At 38.1% G+C, this 18,292-nt stretch overlaps 1 protein-coding gene across 9 annotated transcripts in view; it reads right to left on the reverse strand.

Moving 5' to 3' along the window:
• The window catches only part of iqsec1b (IQ motif and Sec7 domain ArfGEF 1b), a 187,987-nt gene that overhangs the window by 18,812 nt on the left and 150,883 nt on the right, over nt 1–18,292 (reverse strand). For 7 of the 9 annotated variants that reach the window (XM_059538060.1, XM_059538059.1, XM_059538065.1 and 4 more), the window contains 2 exons: nt 2,872–3,145; nt 762–2,020 (listed from right to left, as the gene is read on the reverse strand). In XM_059538060.1, the coding sequence (XP_059394043.1) occupies nt 762–2,020; nt 2,872–3,145 (1,533 nt within the window). Of the gene's footprint in view, nt 1–761; nt 2,021–2,871; nt 3,146–8,502; nt 8,756–15,682; nt 15,817–18,292 lie in introns of those variants that run through there. The other 2 variants (XM_059538067.1, XM_059538062.1) reach the window with 2 other exon arrangements.

The raw sequence follows: 18,292 nt of genomic DNA on the forward strand, positions 1-18,292 counted from the left end.
AACTAAACTAATAGTGTTCTCTTCACGGTTCTAATTGCTTGATCGCTAATCAAATTTAGAGCACTGAGTGGCAATCAAACAGCACCACATGCATGCACACAGACACTTACTGAATAAATAAATGAGCCAAAATTATAATGACTGTCTGGAAAAGGAAAACACATGTCTACTGCGCTTTGTGTGCTTGGTTTAGATGATAATTGAAAAAAACATTTGCTCCCAGCATTGTTCGTGTACTAAGATTTTTCAGTTATTAACACAGCTCTGATTGGTGCTAATGAAAATCCTTATTCAATGCAACCGAAACATGACACTCCAAAACTGTGATTGTGAGCAGTGTGGGAATGAGAAGCAAAGTAGCATCATATTTGCCTGGATTGAGGTGTGTTCCTGTAGTTCAAATAGTTGATCATGATGCTAGCAATGCCAAGGCTGTAGTTTTGGATTGCTTAAATGCAAGTCACTTTTGATAAAAAGATCAGCTTGTTATATTAATATAAAAAGCATAATGAAATTGCATGCTGGCAACATGGGCATATAAAAAAAACTGAAATGACTTAAACTGTGGCCTCATTTACTTTATGGCACTTATGGAATTCATCGGATTCAAGTCTGTATGTATAGCATGCAAATTCCATGTTTAGTAAAATGAGGTTTATTGAATTGTGACCTGTGATTAAGCTATGCTTTTTACTCTACTCACATTCTCTTTTTCCATCTAGCTTTCTACAACCAAAAGCATGCATTCACATTTCACCTACTTGTTAAAAAGGTTCAGGCCAATACGATAGTGCCTCTTGCGGATGATATCATTGCTGAACGCGGGTGAGTCCCAACTGTTGCGTGTCTCTTTATGATACGTCTGCTTGCTGAGAGTCTGCTCTCGAAGACTATCCCTGGATGAGGACTCCGAACTGCAGTTGATGGTATCATTGGAATTGGAAGTGCTATTGATGCTGTCGTTATCGCCATCGGAGAAGTCAGACTCGGATTTGCTCTGTCGGTTGGCAGTGCCGTTGATTGCCAGGTGGCTCTCCAGTTGCCTTGGCCGATGCCTTGGAGCGTCGTCATCTCTTGCCGGTCCCCTTGGTGGTAGCGCATGAGAGGGAATGTGTTTTGGGCTGCCCTGCTGACTAGCGATGCCCCGTTCATAAGCATTCTGCCTCTTGAGGGAGCTTCGGTCAGAACGGTCGCTCAGCTCAACCGAGCTATCGCTGGGAGGTTCAATTGTAAGCAAGGGAAGGTGGTCTATCCTCAGTCTCTGCTCTTGACACTCTAGAGATGGGGTGCTTCGGCAGCTAGTGTCTGTGTCGCCCTTTTCCTCCTTATGAGCTAGAGACCAGTAGTCCTGTGAGTTCAAAGAACGTAGACGGAGGTCTGATTCTGTGCTAGAAGGTCTGTCAACTGATTGTGATAAAGGAAGTGGAGGGGAGAGCTCTTCCTCATCTATATAAAGTGTCACATCACTATAGGAAGCTGTCATCTCATCTCGCTTACGGTGGTCACTACTGTGAGAAGGCTTGACCTTGTAGGTTACCTCTTGCTCTATGTCTGGATGACCTCTGGCTGGCTCTGGCTGTCCCTCATCTCCATGTAGGCTGCGACAGTTCAGAGCATCATCTATAGACTCTGCCAATGACTTCACTTGTCGAGAGAAAACGTCCTCCAGCTCTGTAATGGCATCTGTGAAATCGCTCTGGACTGCAGGAGACTTCATGTTGGTGGGGACCATCTCCCCACGCTCCGATTGCACCAAGGCTCCTAGTTTAGAACCATCGTCTGTAAGAGACACCTGCTTCCCCTCAAAATATGAACTGTGGACTTTTTCAGGTCCTTCAAATGAAAACTGCATTCTCATATTGGACAAAACTATGCGTCTGGACATGCGGTTTTCCGACATAGAACTCCTGAGGCGCTCAAAGTTCTTGTTCATCTGATATTGGCGGAAGGCAGTCTGGATTGTTCGCGCAGCATGTCGGGTTATAAAGCGCCCTCCATACTTGCGCTCCAGCATCTCCACCTTTGGAAACACACAAAGATTATGCACCACTTTTAGACAGAGTATCACAACCCAAACATGCAAAACATGTCCCTTTTTTCATAATTTTTTTGTTGACAAGGATATTATTTGGTTCGGATATAATTTGTTTGTTGACTATATTTGGTTCGCCCTCCCATGATATAATATAACTTAACCAAACCACAAGCCAAATCTGGTAAGCCACAGAAATAAAAGAAACAAATAAAAGCCACACATGGAACTAACTCTTAAAACTTGGGTATCTTGACAGGTAGGATGAATAAAACCGTTTCATCCCTTATTAAGGCATCATGGATTGAAGTACGCCTTTAGTTTGGTATCTAAGAAAGCAGTTGTTACCCACTACCATGCGAAAGTCGGCTCAAGAACTTTTTAGCCTGAAAAATGGGCAGAACTAATCACATTTCTCAGCTCTGTGAGACCTCACACAGAGATGGTGGGCAGCATGCCTCTGGACAGTACCACAACATCATCACTCTGAATACGAATCACTCTCTCAGCATGCACCGAGTTATGATTCTCATCTCCTAGATCCTAAAAGGTTCTCATTGATCTCATATCAGCCTTTGGGTATATTAAATTACTTCATATGAAATACATGCAGTCACCACAAGCAACTTTAAGGAATTAATGTTCACCCAACTACAATAAACTAGATTTATTTACACAGTCCCTTGAGGGGAAGTACATCAAGTGTAAGATGAAGCCACTGAACCTCAATCACACTCCCTCTGCACCAAAAAGGCGCATCGCATTATGAATACAAATAGCCGGTGAAGAATTTATTGTTTCTTGGTAGCATTCCAGTTAAAGATCATGAAGAACTCTACCTGTTTGTCTTGGAGGTCAGTTGAGAGCTCATAACTCTCAGAGAGTGATCGTGAGCGTTTGATAGCCTCCTCCTCTGCCTGTTTGCGAAGGATCGATTGGGAATGCTGGAGTTTGGGTCGCCGTGGGCGCTGCCGTATGTCGTGAGCATACAGTGGTGGGCCGTCGAAGTGCTCGCCACTGATGATGGCACTGCGGCTCACCGGCCCTCGTAAATAACCGCCACTGTTCTCTAGAGAGGGGCCCGCCTCACCACCCGGAGCCTCACCTTCCACACTGTACAGGGAAAAAGAAAGAAATTGTAAGTTGATTGAGTGGGTTATAATAGAGAAAAAAACTGTTTATTTCATACTGATGAATGACGGTCTTTTTGATTCAATTCGGTTTTTATTCAATGAGTCAGTTGTTCAAGAGTTAGACTACACTGATTGCATGATATATTTTAGATTCACAATTTTTTTTTAACTGTTCTGGTTATGTCATTATTTCATATTCAATACAAAAACAAACTCAGATTCACAACTCTGTTATGACAAAAGATAAGATTCAGAACAAATTCTACAGACCAACACTCTTTACAGAACACACACCACCTTGTTTTTCCAGACACAAAGTTCCTTGTAAATCCCAATATCCACTCCCACAAGTTTACACATGAGATTATGAGTTGAACATTGACACTGGTGTGGAGGTATAAAAGCAAACCACTATGTATATAGCAAAGCAGAGTGGTACATAGTGCATCTCACAGGCAAAACAATACACAGGCAAAAATACAGCCTAAATGGAATGATCAACACTTAGTTCCTGCAGACAAAACTCACTTTCAGTTGGTTAAGTTTGCATTTACTTCAGTACTTTGGTGTAATCTGTTGATGTGCTTTTTTTAAAAAACATACAGCTTCCATAGTATGTGCTTCAGCTCCTAACTCCTCCAGTACTGAATACCAAGATAAAAAATTCTAGTAGTCTACTGTCAGCTTTCACATACATCATGCTTACATTCCAAATGACACACTCTGGGCCATAGCTTTGAGAATCAACAGCATAACTCCTACCTGTCAACACCTAAGCAGAGGTATACCTGCTGTGGAAAATGACTTTTGTTACTTGAGGCGATAAGTAAAAAGAGAAATGTGACACATTTGTAAACAGACAAACAATCACACACATTTCAGACACATCTAATGTGATTCCATGGAAAGGTCAAAGTACATAATGAGGGTTATTTGATTTCAACGCATATCAGTTACACCAGTGAAAGATAGATGACAGATATAGGTGGCTTTGATGTTAGAAACAGTCTTATCATTGTCGATCTCAACACCAGTGACAAAACTCACATGGATGGGTCTCTCACATGGATTAAGTGCTCTTCTTTTAATTAAATGAATTAGTGTGCAGTAGAGCGCTCAGTATTACAGAGATGAGAACACGGACACAGTCAGACTGATTGAATTTGTTCATCTTGTATAGGGGAAGGCGGCAGAGGAGAGGATGTATGGAAGTTGGGGCACTGTTTGCAGGTGTTTCCAATCTTGGATAAGACAATATGAGAGCCTGGTGTAGATTGACTTCAACAAGCAATATCCTCAAGGGGAGAGGCTCTATTGAGCCGAGACACCCTTATACACCGCTTCAGCTAGTGCTGTGATCCTCAAATGACATACAAAGGATGTGCCGGAGAGATGTATAGAGACTGTTCTCACACTTCCTGTCAGGTCTGTATTCACCTGCTGCTTCTGTAAAAATGCTTTGAAATACAGATTCAAGAGGGAGGTCAACACGAAGAAACCGACATAAACATGTTTCCTCAGTCACAGGTCAAGGTTGTTGAATTGATTCTTGTGTGAGTCAACAAGAAGTCTCCAGCATACAGTCCAGATGGTACAGAGCATGCCATGTTTTTTGTTGTTGTTGTTTTTTTTTTTAATATTTATTTACTGGTTTTGGTTTTTTAACAGTTGATTTACAGTACTAATACTTGTAAAGAATAATTATTTGTATTAAAGACTAAGTAAATTTTATGCTGTAGCTTCAGTTGCACAAGGTTCCCAACCATAGTTCTGTCTGTTTTATCATGCAGAGCACATTGAGGTGTCTCTGAGTGCCAATGCTCCTTCCAGACATGACCCAGAGTCATGAACACAAATAAAGCCCACCTGCTGCGTCGAAGGACAGAGCTAATGAGAGGGCAAGATGGGTAAAGTAGAAGGTTATATATATATTTAAAGGTTAATTTAATGACCTTGTTTCACGCATTCCTATATGCACACATAAACATTCCTGATCTGCCCACAGTGTTTGGTAAAATAAAGGAAGATAAACATGTCTTGTTACATGTGATTGTACTTTACATGAAAACACAATGCAAGGTAATTCAGATGATGAATTAGGCAGCTAATTTCCCCACATCTCTGCACTGAGCCCACCCAGCTCCAATGACTTTTGGTGTCTGTCGCCTGATGTCTCCTGAAAGAGCTCTCACGGGCTTTGAAGGGTGGCAGCAAATACAATTTTCATTTTGTTTGGTTGCCTTCTCATCTCTCCGAGGAGAGCCAGGGTATTTTCAAAGCCTGACTCCCCCTAAACTGTGATAGATGATGGTGTCTGAAAAAGTCGCAATTATTGTGAACACAAGCGATATAAAATCCTGTGAGGATGCAGGATGACAGGTCTGTGAATAGATTCAATGAAAAGTATAAGAAAATAAATACTTGGAAGTGTTAAGAGATCATCACAGTGATGATGTGAGGGAAAAATGAACACCTTTCTGAAATGGAGGACATCTATTCATCTCCAAGCAACACAATGGGCTAAATGTTCAAGGTTGAGATAAAGTGAAGTTACAAGGCGTGATAAAGCTGAATAAATGGGAATGGAAAATGGGAAAATTTTCTGCCTTGTGTTATATTTTTAAGACCGTGAACACTATAGCAAATTGAATTTAATGAGGAAGAAAGCCTGCTTTAATTGAGCCGAGGACTGCGCTCTCAAATCTATAAGCTGATGCTCAAAACACTAATTAGAAATGGTTTCATTGTTAAAATGAGACACAGATTAGCTTCCAACTCTGTCAAGTTTTAACTTTCTTTCTTGCTTCATTCTAAAATTTCTTGCTAGAAAACAAACCGACCACTAGGGGCACCAATATGCATTTTGAAAATTCAGCTAACTTTAAAGCGATAGTTCACCCAAACGTAAAAGGGTGATTTCATAACTTTCATTTTTGGCTTAACTATCACTTTTTTATCCAACCAAGTGAAGTGTGGAAACAACTGAGGCTCAAGCCAGCTGGCCAAGTTCTATATTTTCCAGAGGGCCTCATTAGACAGCAAGATGAGGTGTCTTTAAAGGACCAGTTTGGGCTTCAGTCAAGTCCAGCTTAGAGAGATGTGGGAAGTTCTGACAAGGGTAAAAGAACACAAGTGCTAACAAGATCTGACAGAAGATGAAACGCACCATCTCTTGCTCTTCACTTTGGAGTTCACCTAAATGATACCCCCGGAAGAAGGCTTCTATCTTATAGTGCTAAATGACTTGTTTGAATCTCAAAGCCAAGAATCTATTGTCTTACAACATGCTGATATAAAGGGGAACTAATCACTGGTAATTTCAATCATCTAAAATTCCCATGAGTTAAAGTACAACTGGTTGAACTGCATTTTATTTACATTTCATTCCACTGAAGAGTCAACAATTATGCTATTTTCCCTTCCTTTATAGGCAGCAATTTCTGCTGAGCTTATTTAACCTCATACTTCATCTAATTGACTGTGAAGCTGAGGTGCAGATGCTGAGTCTAACAAGGTAAAATAACAAGCTCATTTACATTTCACGAACTAAACCACATTTCATTTGAACTCTCGGGTGCTGATTTAGGAGTCTTTTTCATGTCCTAAACCTTCGAGCACTGAAGGTTTCACTGCCACCCTGACAACTGACTTTAGCTGTTTTTTATGCAGTATGTTTAAGATTAGACAGTTAAAACAATAAATGCTACTATAGACAAAAAATATTTTGCTTATTTTGCCATGCTTGCAGAAAAAGGTGATGCTGTGCTGTTCACAGAGGTTACACTAAATCACACTAAACCAGAAAATGTCCTTAAACAGCTCAGAACAACAAACTGATCTAAAAGATTTATTTTGCAAAATATAATAATATTCTATATAATAGGCTTTATATTTAATATAATGATAATAGTCTTTTATGTTTACCAAGGCTGCATTTATTTAAACAAGACAGTAAAAACAGTAATATTGTGAAATATTACTACAAAATAAAAATAATATATTTTAAATTTTTATGTAAATTATTCCTGTGATGCAAAGCCAGCATTCATTACTCCAATATTCAGTATCACATGATCCATCACAAAACATTCTAATCTGACTGCTCAAGAAACATTTCTTATCATAATAATTGTCGAAAAATGTTTTGCTGCTTAATAGTTTTGTGGAAATATTGTGAATCTTTTGGTAAATGGAAAGTTCAAACGAACAGTGAAACACTTACAGAAATCTTTTGTAACATTCTTAATATTACAAACTTTTTTTCATTTATAGAAAAACTCTAACTGAACTCAAACAACCTTAGGCTCTCAGGCTTTGAGGAGGCAGACGAAGCTGTCAAAATTACAGATGGGGTGTTTCCACAGAATTAAGCACATATATACATTTCACTGTCATTGTTTGGTATTTGTGCAGCTATATATGCATATAATGTTCTAGTGTAGATCAAGACCCTTACATGACATGTTTAGTGCTTTAAATCCAGGTTTGAGAGCATTAAAGGACCAGTCAAGCTAAATTCACAAGCGTGGCACGTTGCATGAATGCAGCCCTGTTGATGACTGGCAAATGCTCCAGCATTTCGAATAAAGCATTCATTGTTCAAATAAAGCTTGTTTTACTAACATCACCAAACTTATTCTGGTATTGCATCAATTTCAATGGGGCTGATCTACTAATAGCTATACATATACCTCTCTATTTGTTATGAATCATAAAATCAAATCGTTTTGTTGGCAGTGCCACTATGACACCTTCCTATGAACAAGCTAAGAAAACATACAGCCGAAAAACTAGCACACACAAATACTTCATTCATTACCAATAAAATCATACAGAATGACTGATGCAGAGACCTCACTAAACAGCTATTCTTGTTATAACTTTGACTAATACAATCCGCATTTACAATCAGTGATGGATCAATGGCCAAAAAAAAAAAAAAAAAAAAAACACAGAAAAGAAAAATCTGGAATGGTATTAAAGCAGATTTTCACAGAAATGACATGGATATAAACGCGTCTATCCGGCACAAGATTAACTGAAACATCACTCAACCGCACAACTAGAAACAGACGTGCATTAAGAGCAACAATGGAGGGGTTTGCGCAAGAGAGGAAGATCCCCCATAATTCAAAGCAGGTAAATTAAACAAAGAGCCACAGAGCTGGAAGTCTCATACAACATCTGTGATCTACTCAAAAACACACCCAAATATAACTATACACTCCGTCCCAATGAGTACAAACACAGTAGAAACACACTTAAAACGTATTTCTACTTCTAAGCATATTCTTGAACATACACACACACACACACACACACACACTGAAATCTTACCAGCTCCCCAGTTCCAGCAGGGACTGGCTTCTGTCTGAAGCGCAGTGCAAACACCACATGTCGATCTCTGATTCCTACAAACATCAACATCCCTTTGGCCGGTGGCTGCCCATCTCTTCGTCAGGCAAAGCCGTCTCATAGGAAAAAGAGGCACACTCTCAGTCCGACTAAAGACCACTAAATCCTCACCCTCCCTGTTGCTCGCTTTCTTTCCTTCTCTTCCTTTTTCCTCTGACTTTGTGGAAGGGGTGCTCTGAGGGGTGTGCAGAGAAGGGGAGGGAATTCCACAGTCCGGAAAACTAATTACGTGATGGCGGGAATATAAACGACCAGCCCGACCTAAAGAGGAAGGAACGGGCCGGCCCGCCGAGTCTGGAGCAACAGAGCCAAAAGAACATACAGTAGGCTGGAAAGCCATGAAGGGATTGGGAAGCCCCTCTGGAATGACAAAAGGATGTGAGTCTATAAATAGCATGATCACAGGACGGACTAAAACTAGACGGATTGGATGAAGTAAGTCTCGCTCTCTCAGGTTTCAACGGCTGCAGTAACATGAGCTCGTAACGTGTCGTATACACATGCTCCAGACTGGACTGGAGAAGTGAAGCCAAAAAGTGCTCTTAACTCTGCTCCATCATCGGCCAGTTTACACACTCATGATGGAACCTGAAAAAGTCACAACCCAACTTTGTATTGTGTGAGTTCTAATGATGTGCAGCTGTGTGGATTTCTGATTGCTTAGAGGCATAGTTCACCCAAAAAAATAATAAAACTGTCATCATTTACTCACCCTCATGCCATTCCACACCCTTTCTTTTCTTCATGGAAAAAGACAACTGTTTTAGTCCATACAATGAAAGCCAATGAGGTCTAAAACAACACTGAACCCCACTGACTTTTATTGTCAGGTTTTCAATTGAAAAGAAAACAAACAAAAACAGATGCATTTCAAAATATCTGCTTTTGCATTCCACACAATAAACAAACTCACACAAGTTTTGGAACGACATGAGAATGAGTAAACTCTCCCTTCAAATATAAAAAAAACTCATTGAGGAACACCTAAAAATGGTCTAAAGTGCAACGTTGTCCAGCTGATGTCTGTTTCACAGACAAGGCTCTGTTGTCTTGTAAAAGAGGTCTAAAAACACACACAGCTGTATTTATGACTAACGGTTTGAATAACATTTCTATAATCTTTTCCCTCTTTTGCCTCCTCCCGTTTACTTGCTTAGGGAGGGCGGCCTGCCTTACGCATTTCCTTTCTGACATCATTAACTAAACAATGGGCGTCGCTCAGGCAAAGCCCAGATGCTATCACCCGCCCAAGTGTGCAGTTTAGAGTGTCCGTGGGGTCAGAGAAAATAACCTCTCGATGTAGACTAGCATGTTTTTAGTAGTCACATCAAAAGAGAAAAGAAAAAACAACATGAATGGCTTCCAGGTGGTGATATCTTGGAGTTTGGTGTCTAACGGTCGAGAAGGGATGTTCTCTAATTAGAGTAAAGGCTCAAAGCTGTTCTCTAGTGAATGCCTCTCTTATTTCCTGTTCCTTGCTCTCTTCCTGAATGAAGAATCCCTTAAGGAAGACTAAAACAGGTTAAAACTGGACCAAAAGGGTCCAGATAGCCTTATTAACCTCTGTTCTTCAATGGTAGCCTCAAGATGTTCATGTGTTCTTCGTCAAAGATCTTCAGCTCTAAAGTGTAAAGCAGCAATGAGGGAAGAATCCCGGCAGGAAGCTGAAAACTGATCATGTTATGTCCTTTTGGATCACACAAGCCAGTTTGGTAATGTCTCGGCACACAAGGAATAAATAAAAGCATCTGTGAGGACAGTACATCAATGAGTCAGAGGAGTCATGTGTTCAAGAGTGTGACTCACTTCCAAATGGATGGACACATGCAGGAATAACGAAACTACACTAAACTGATGAATTGCTATTTTGAATGTACAATTGAATGCAGTTGAAGTTGGTGATGCAAAAGCCTATTACACTTTTCTGTAGCTTGTACGAAGCGGGAGGTCACTGTGATTTAGTGCTTGTAGAGCCACCTGACAGAGTTCATTACTGAGGTCCTCAAATCTTTTAATGCTAAAAGGCTTGGGGAGCAATAAAATCTTTCCTGCTTGTCAGAGTAAGGCTTCAAGGAAAACAGTGTGACAAGTTTATTCATTTGGTTCTAGGTCCACTTATCTGTCACTCTGTTAGCCGGAACTTAGGCTAAAACACCACAATGACCATGGAAAACATTTATTTCCACTATATATTTGAAGGATATTCAGCTATTTGCCGAATACAGAGTAACTTACATTTCAGACAAAGAGAGTGTCTTTTGTTTGTTTTTTACTCCACCATTGAAAACAGTTCCAAACAAAGCCACAGTGCAACAGTAGTGAATAAATCAGTTGAATTAATAATTCACTGACTAACTCATATGAACAGCCATTTGATTCATTTCTGAATGGTAATGGGAATGATTCAATGACTCACTTTTAAAGACAGTCAGTTGATGCCACCTACTCATGAATACAGTTTTTATTACTATTATTTTTTCATTATATATTTCTTTTAAAGTTTCAATGAATGGCTCCCTATTTATTCTTGCCTTTTCACATCCAGCTGTCGTTTATTCTTTCATTGCTATTCTCAGCCTGCAGTCTGGGCTGACAGACTGCTGAGCTTCCTGTGAACTCGAAAGACAGGACTACAATGCATCATTCCAGGTCTGACTTCATTCTCATCTTCAATCCATGGAACAAATTCATTTCCACCAGATGAATATGGAAAAGGCATACAGCATATTTGAAAAGAGCTGGACTGGACTGTTAGCTCAATCACTGATTCCTTAGAAACAAAACCTAGTGAATCTACAGTACAAGTGTGAATTAAATTACAGGGTGAGGTCACGGAACAGCTTAATCTCTGATTTCAACTGCGGCTGTCTGGAAAAAATCTAATTGTTGAAATCTGCCTACAGTGACACAAATCCCCAGTTTTGTTCTGCAGTGGATTTTGGTGTGAAATTACATGTTATCTCCACTATGGATAATAAACTAATTTCTTTCCGTCTAAATTGTTACTTTGTGATCCATTCTTAAAGGTATAATTCTGTTTTTATCACTTATGCCATTGTCATTCTCAGTAAAATACAAAAATAAAAACTTGGAAGAATGCATTTTTGTTTACATAATATAATATAATATAATATAATATAATATAATATAATATAATATAATATAATATAATATAATATAATATAATATAATATAATATAATATAATATAATATAATATAATATAATATAATATAATATAATATAATAAAATAAAATAAAATAAAATAGAATATAATAGATTAGATTAGAATAAAATATCTCTTTTACAAAAAAATATGGACAGCCTAGATCTCTATTAAATGTCCAAAAGTGCAACCAAGACATTCTTCAAAATTGATCCTTTTCTGTTTCAAAGAAGAAAGTCAACATAAGGGTTTTTGGTTGAACAGTCCCTCTCCGTGTATTGATGTGAAATCAGGAATCTAAAGACTAGTGTTTAGGTAACAACCACTCTGCAATCTATAGAGCTACAAAACAATAATCACAAAATAGTACAGAATGATTTCAATGACCACTCAGAGGCTCTTAACGTGGGTTTGCAATGCACATTACCATCATTTCATGTATACATAATTACATAGCATTGACCAACCACCCGGCAGCCGCCCCAGCACTGAGACGCAGACATGTTTGCCTTTAGGTCCAGCTGTAATTTAGAGAACATTAAGCCTCTTTGGGTTAAGTGCTCCTTGCACCCTTCTTAAACCTGATCAAACAGAAAAACAAGTCATCTTCCTGTCTTAAGGGTAGTGGTGGACTAGAAAACTCCTGTTTATTGCATAGCTAGTTGTTTATCAGCCAATACTGTTCATTCTTCCACAGCTAATGTTCTATCCAGACTGACCCAATATTAATCTACAATTTATATACAGCAAGTTCCAACTCACTCCTGATTGACAGATAACCATTTCCTGTTTAGCTGATAAAGTCTGCAAACAAATTTGATTAACACTGTCCATATAAGGATACCTAAACATCTGTGTTTGAATGGGTGAAGTTTACCTCCATCTATATTTGCCATTCCTTCACCCCCATACACCAAAGTGAATTTTAAACATGATTTTGGCTTCTTTCACAGGCCTAATCTCTAATCTGAGGGATCCGGTCCACGTGTGGTCCTCCATCACTGTTTCCCCCAGGCGGGTCTTTGTGATGGATTAAGTGTTGCACAGTTGCACTCCCTCCATCCGATGCAAAACAACCACTTCTGCTTCCTGCATCCTGACCGAAAGAGCAAATAGCTTCCCCGCAGTGGAAATGCAGTTTGTTTTGGAGGGTCAGTCATGGTCAGGTGTTTTTTAAAGGCTTTGCCCTTTCACATCTTCACCATGCTTGAGAGTTGCTTCATGTGATGGAATTGTGCATTTCCATTTACCTCCCCATGCCATCCAGCAGTGACAATACAACAAATGTGGCAAATGACGTTAGGCCTATAACACCTCACAGGCTAGATTTTGTTTCAGAGCCAGTGCCTCAGTCATTGACTAATGGCAAACATGCTTTACACATTGCCCGATAGGAACATCCAGCTTAATCAAATTAGAAAAAAAACTAATAATAAAAAAAAAAACCCTTTAAAAAATAATGTTAAAGGGATAGTTCACCCAAAAATGAAAAATCTGTCATCATTTACTCACCCTCATGTCCTTCCAAACCTGTATGAGTTGCTTTCTTAAATTGAACATAAAAGAAGATATTCTGAAGATTGCTGGTAATCAAACAGTTGGTGGTTGCCATTGACTTCCATAGTATTATTTTTTTCCTACTATGAAAGTCAGTGGCAACCACCAACTGTTTGATTACCAGCAATCTTCAGAATATCTTCTTTTATGTTCAATTTAAGAAAGCAACTCATAAAGGTTTGGAAGGACATGAGGGTGAGTAAATGATGACAGATTTTTCATTTTTGGGTGAACTATCCCTTTAATGACTGTGTCGCTTAAAGTCTAGGTAACAACTTTAATAATAAGGACACCTGCAGTGGGTTTGCCTTTTGCCATATGATGTTGCAATCCACAAAACAATCAAACAAATGAAAAAAAAACTGATAACAAACCACTGAATTGAATATTGATTATTACTTTAATTTTGAATACTGCTTTCACTGGTATTAAAACATGTTGGTATTTTTATCAAATTTGTTGAGCCAGCGTCTTTGTTTTTCTAGTTCTTTTGGTGTGCTGTAAGGCTCTTTGAAATAACTGAAAAAAGAATAGAGTGCAACAGTGCCTGCCAACTTTTTCAGCGGCAAGTATTCCTTACAGGAATTTTAAAAAAAGTATTTGTTAAAGAGCCATGAACCAAACCAAACAGCTACAAGGTACCCAACTAGAGTCCCATGAGTCCCATAAAAAATTATGGCCATACATTTTCATGTTAAAAGAGTTCATACAAATAACAGTCTCTTATGAGACCATTTCTTTAATGAATCATTCAAAAAGACTCACAAGTTACTGGTTTAAATCTGTTACAAATATAAATGATGACAGTAATGATAAACATTTTTTTTCTACATACAAAAACAGTATTGCTTAGTTTGGGGCTATTAGGAGGTTTAGAGGATGAGGCTTTGAATTTAGATTCCAAATGAAGTCTTTTCTATATAGGTTAAGATCTTAAGATTTTGTTGGATGCAGTACTGTAGTTTTCCAACATCTCTACGGGTACATGTTGGAAACCACACAAAAACTCTTTCCAAATTAAGGAAATGCTTGATAAAGTAGAACAAGCAATTAGGATTGCTAATAAAAAGATCAACAGGAAATGAGAGCCTTTTATCTTTCTAATCACTGTCCTTGCAGCGTATCTAGAGGCATGTGTGAATAAACGACACAAGCGATTCTGTTGCTCAAGCACAAACAGGCCAGGCGGTTTCAGCATGCTCAGACATTATCAGTCCCCAGACATTCCCTCTCGTCCAAAATGACCATTGAGGTTGAGTCTAAATAAACAAAGAGTCTGGAGGATGTGTCTTGTTATCCTCCCTCTCTGCTCTCTCCAGTGCGGCAGGGACAGCGCAGCACCATCTAGAGCCAGAGATCTGCCTAGCAGCTGTCAAAGTCTCAAACTTGGTTCTTTAGATTGCCTCAAGGATGATAGGCATGGAAGAGTGAGCTGTCTGTGACAGCGTGAGACTACCTGACACATGACCCTCAGACTGCCATCTTTCCGATAAAAAAAAAGTAGACAGAAGGAACTGAGGGACCGGCACAGCCAAGCTGCACAAGTACTTAAATGAACAAATCATCAAAGTACCAATATCAGTTTTAATGTTGCACCAAAATAATTGATTCCCACCTACAAATATTGATTCTTGGTGTTTTTCTAAACCAATGATTTACTAATGATAAATTTATTTGGCATTAAAAAATGACTTGCTTTGAAAGAAAATGCACATGCAATACAAGCACATACAATATTCAAATAGAGAAAGCAGTGTATAGTATTGAAGTATTTTACTTCACTAAATAACCAGGTATGACATTTTTACAAGCTTATAGTTTCTAGTTAATGCTGTTAATAAATAGAAAACATTCTGATTTGTATGTATATTCATTGCACACTACCGTTAAAAAACACAAAAAAGTTTTTTCAATAGAGGTATAGGCATCTATGTATATGAGCAATATTAGCCTTGATAGTATAGTATATTCATCAGATCAAAAGTCAAAGAAATGATATCCCCATTCCTAAAGGACAGCAAAGGTTCATCTGTGTTCATCATGTTTGTCTTTTTAGGCACCTTGATTGATGGGAAGTGACCAGACAATTCCCATCTCATCACAGTGAGAGACATTCATGACACATTCAGATCTCAGTCTCTCTAGTGCAGCGTCAAGGTCGTTTTATTAACTCAGGCACTGCAAAATATCTCCCTTTCACACTCTGTGAACTCTCTGTTTCACTTGCAAAAAATCTGCAAGGTTTATTTGCAGTTTGCCAATATAATGTGCCAGTGATATGTCATTGCTAAATACAAAACTAGTTGAAAGAACAACAGACACAAATCACACGCTGCCAAACATCCTCAAATCTAACAACAATAAAAGTGCATATCCTACCCATCTGAAGGTAAAACACCAGCTGTCAAAATCTCCTCTCTCTCACTTGGATTTCCTTTACTGGAGGTCACCAAACGTTTGGGCACCGCTTCAATTCCTTTACTATGAATTCTTTTGCCATAGGCTACATATACTCAGGGCATAAAGAGGCAACCAGCACCTCCCAAAGCTGCCGTCTGCTCCAGTCACAGCATTAGCACTGGCACCAGGTAATGTCTCTGCCGTCTGTGCTATCGTGTTGTGTGTTCCTGCTCTGCTAAGGAGGGCGCAGGCAGCGTTATGGGGAAGTGCTGAGTGTGTGTGTGTGTGTGTTGAGGTTTAAAGGAAGGGAGTGGTGCCTGTGACACAGCTGACTGCTTTCTCTGAATTGAGTGTGATTTAAAGTCAGAGTGAATGTGAAACTGTGCTGGATATCCTGTGACAAATTATCCTATTTTCTCATGCAACATATGGAATTCTTGTGTTTGCAAATGAAATCTAGCCAGAGTTATTATTGTAAACTAAAACCCTTAAAAAAGTTTTCATTGCTTGGAAAAAAAAAACGAATTTAAATAAAATAAAAGAAATTGCTAATTGCCAAAGCATTTCTCATTTGTGTTTAGTAGAGGTTCTAATTTTTTTTTAACGCCATAAACTATAAAGTTTATATGACTAATAAATATGACAAATAAAATTACTAAAATTTTAACAAATTATTATAATATTTGTTTTTAATATTAACAATAGTATCTCAAAATTAACAATAATATCTAGCTTTACTAAACATTAGGGCTGCAATGATTAATCAAGATCAATCACATTCAAAATAAAAGTTTATTTACATAATATAAGTGTTTGTATATTTATTTTGTATATAAAAATACACGCATATATTTCTATACTAAGGAAAAAAATGTTAGATTTATATATAAAATATATATATATATATATATATATATATGATAAATTATATATAAGTAGAAATATATATATATATATTTTTTTTTATATATAAAAAACATACCTATTTGTGTATTTATATACATACACAGTACACACACATATAGTATGTAAACTTAATCTTTTATTAATGATTAATCATTTTGCAGCCCTACTAAACATATTTATGATGAATTATGGAGGAAAAAATACTATTTTATTAATTACCAAAAGAAAAACAATGTCTAAAACAGACAGTGAGTTATGAATAAATCTAGCACAGGTGGGCCATTGAGCCTTTGTGTAATCCTCTGTGGATTCATCTAAACCTGACTGTCTTAGTAATTACTTCTAATACAAAACGAGAGTAAATCATTTTCATCGCTCTGTGTTCATACAAAGGAGATGACACTGAATATTTCTTTACAATAATGTCCTGCATCAGTGGGGGAGAAATTTATATGGCCATCCATTCTACAACGATCCCAGGGCTCAGGACGTGCGGCAGATCAAATGATCGATTTCACACGCACGTGGGAAGTTTCACACAAGGACCTTTGTGAGAACTTCAAGGCACATGTCGAAGTCATTTTTTCTCAATATGTAAGAATGTGGTATGATATGTGAGAAGGGCTGGAGTGGTTTCAATTTGAGCACTCGCTGCTCAGGGAAACTTTGATACCATTTCATCTCTTAAAAATGGTTTTATAAAGGATCACAGACCTGACATGTGGAACTTCCCTTTTTTTAATCACAATGATTCAGAACTTTTCCACCACGTCATTCTTACTAAGTTCATGGTAACCAAAGTTTCAACCAAAATACTATGGTTGCCCTCATTAATGTTTGTAAAAGCCATATTGAAAATCAACATTTTGAATGATGGAAATTTTCTACACCAAATATTATTTTACCATCATCTTGTACTGTGGCATGAGAAACAACCGTATCTACAAATCCATCTAAACAATTCCCAATCATAAACAGATCCCTGACAAGAGATGACCAGAAGGTCTAATTCTCCTTCTCCTGCTGATGAATTCATTGTCAATTTCAAGGTCAGGGCACAACAAAACAACACAATTTGTGTCAGCCATTTACTTCATGAATACCAATGAGAGAGCATTACATGCAGCCCTTCCACTACAGTCGCATAAAAGAACAAAGATGTTACGGAAAATCGCTATGAAACATTACATTTCAATGCAAGTACAGAGTCAAGGAATGATTAAACTGATCACATTACACATTGAATAAATATATATGGTGGCTTATAAACATCAGAATATGTGATTTGATATCTCCAGTGAAAATATATTAATAGACTGGGACTTTACGAAACTTTACCAAAGAAAATAAATCCTCAGATGAGAACACTGACCTATATGTTCTGGCATCCCTGGCAAAACAGTTCATTATCTGTGCCAGTTGAATACGTTCTTATAAAAGATAATAGCTTGACATAAACCGATCCCTGTAAAATTCAAGCATAGCAAAACTCCTATAAAACGCACATTTTGCTCTAAATTCCAAACAAGTTTACTTGAGTTACCTGGTGAGGGGGTCTCAGGCAACATTTGCAATTATACAAATAGTGTAGCACATCTGGGAGCTGTCGAGAGTAACCTTTACAAGGGGCCTTCAGCAGACGTGTGGGCCATCCATGCATACCAATACAGATACGCAACACAA

Source organism: Carassius carassius, chromosome 44 (genome assembly GCF_963082965.1).
Source record: "Carassius carassius chromosome 44, fCarCar2.1, whole genome shotgun sequence".
In the NCBI taxonomy this organism is placed as follows: domain Eukaryota; kingdom Metazoa; phylum Chordata; class Actinopteri; order Cypriniformes; family Cyprinidae; genus Carassius; species Carassius carassius.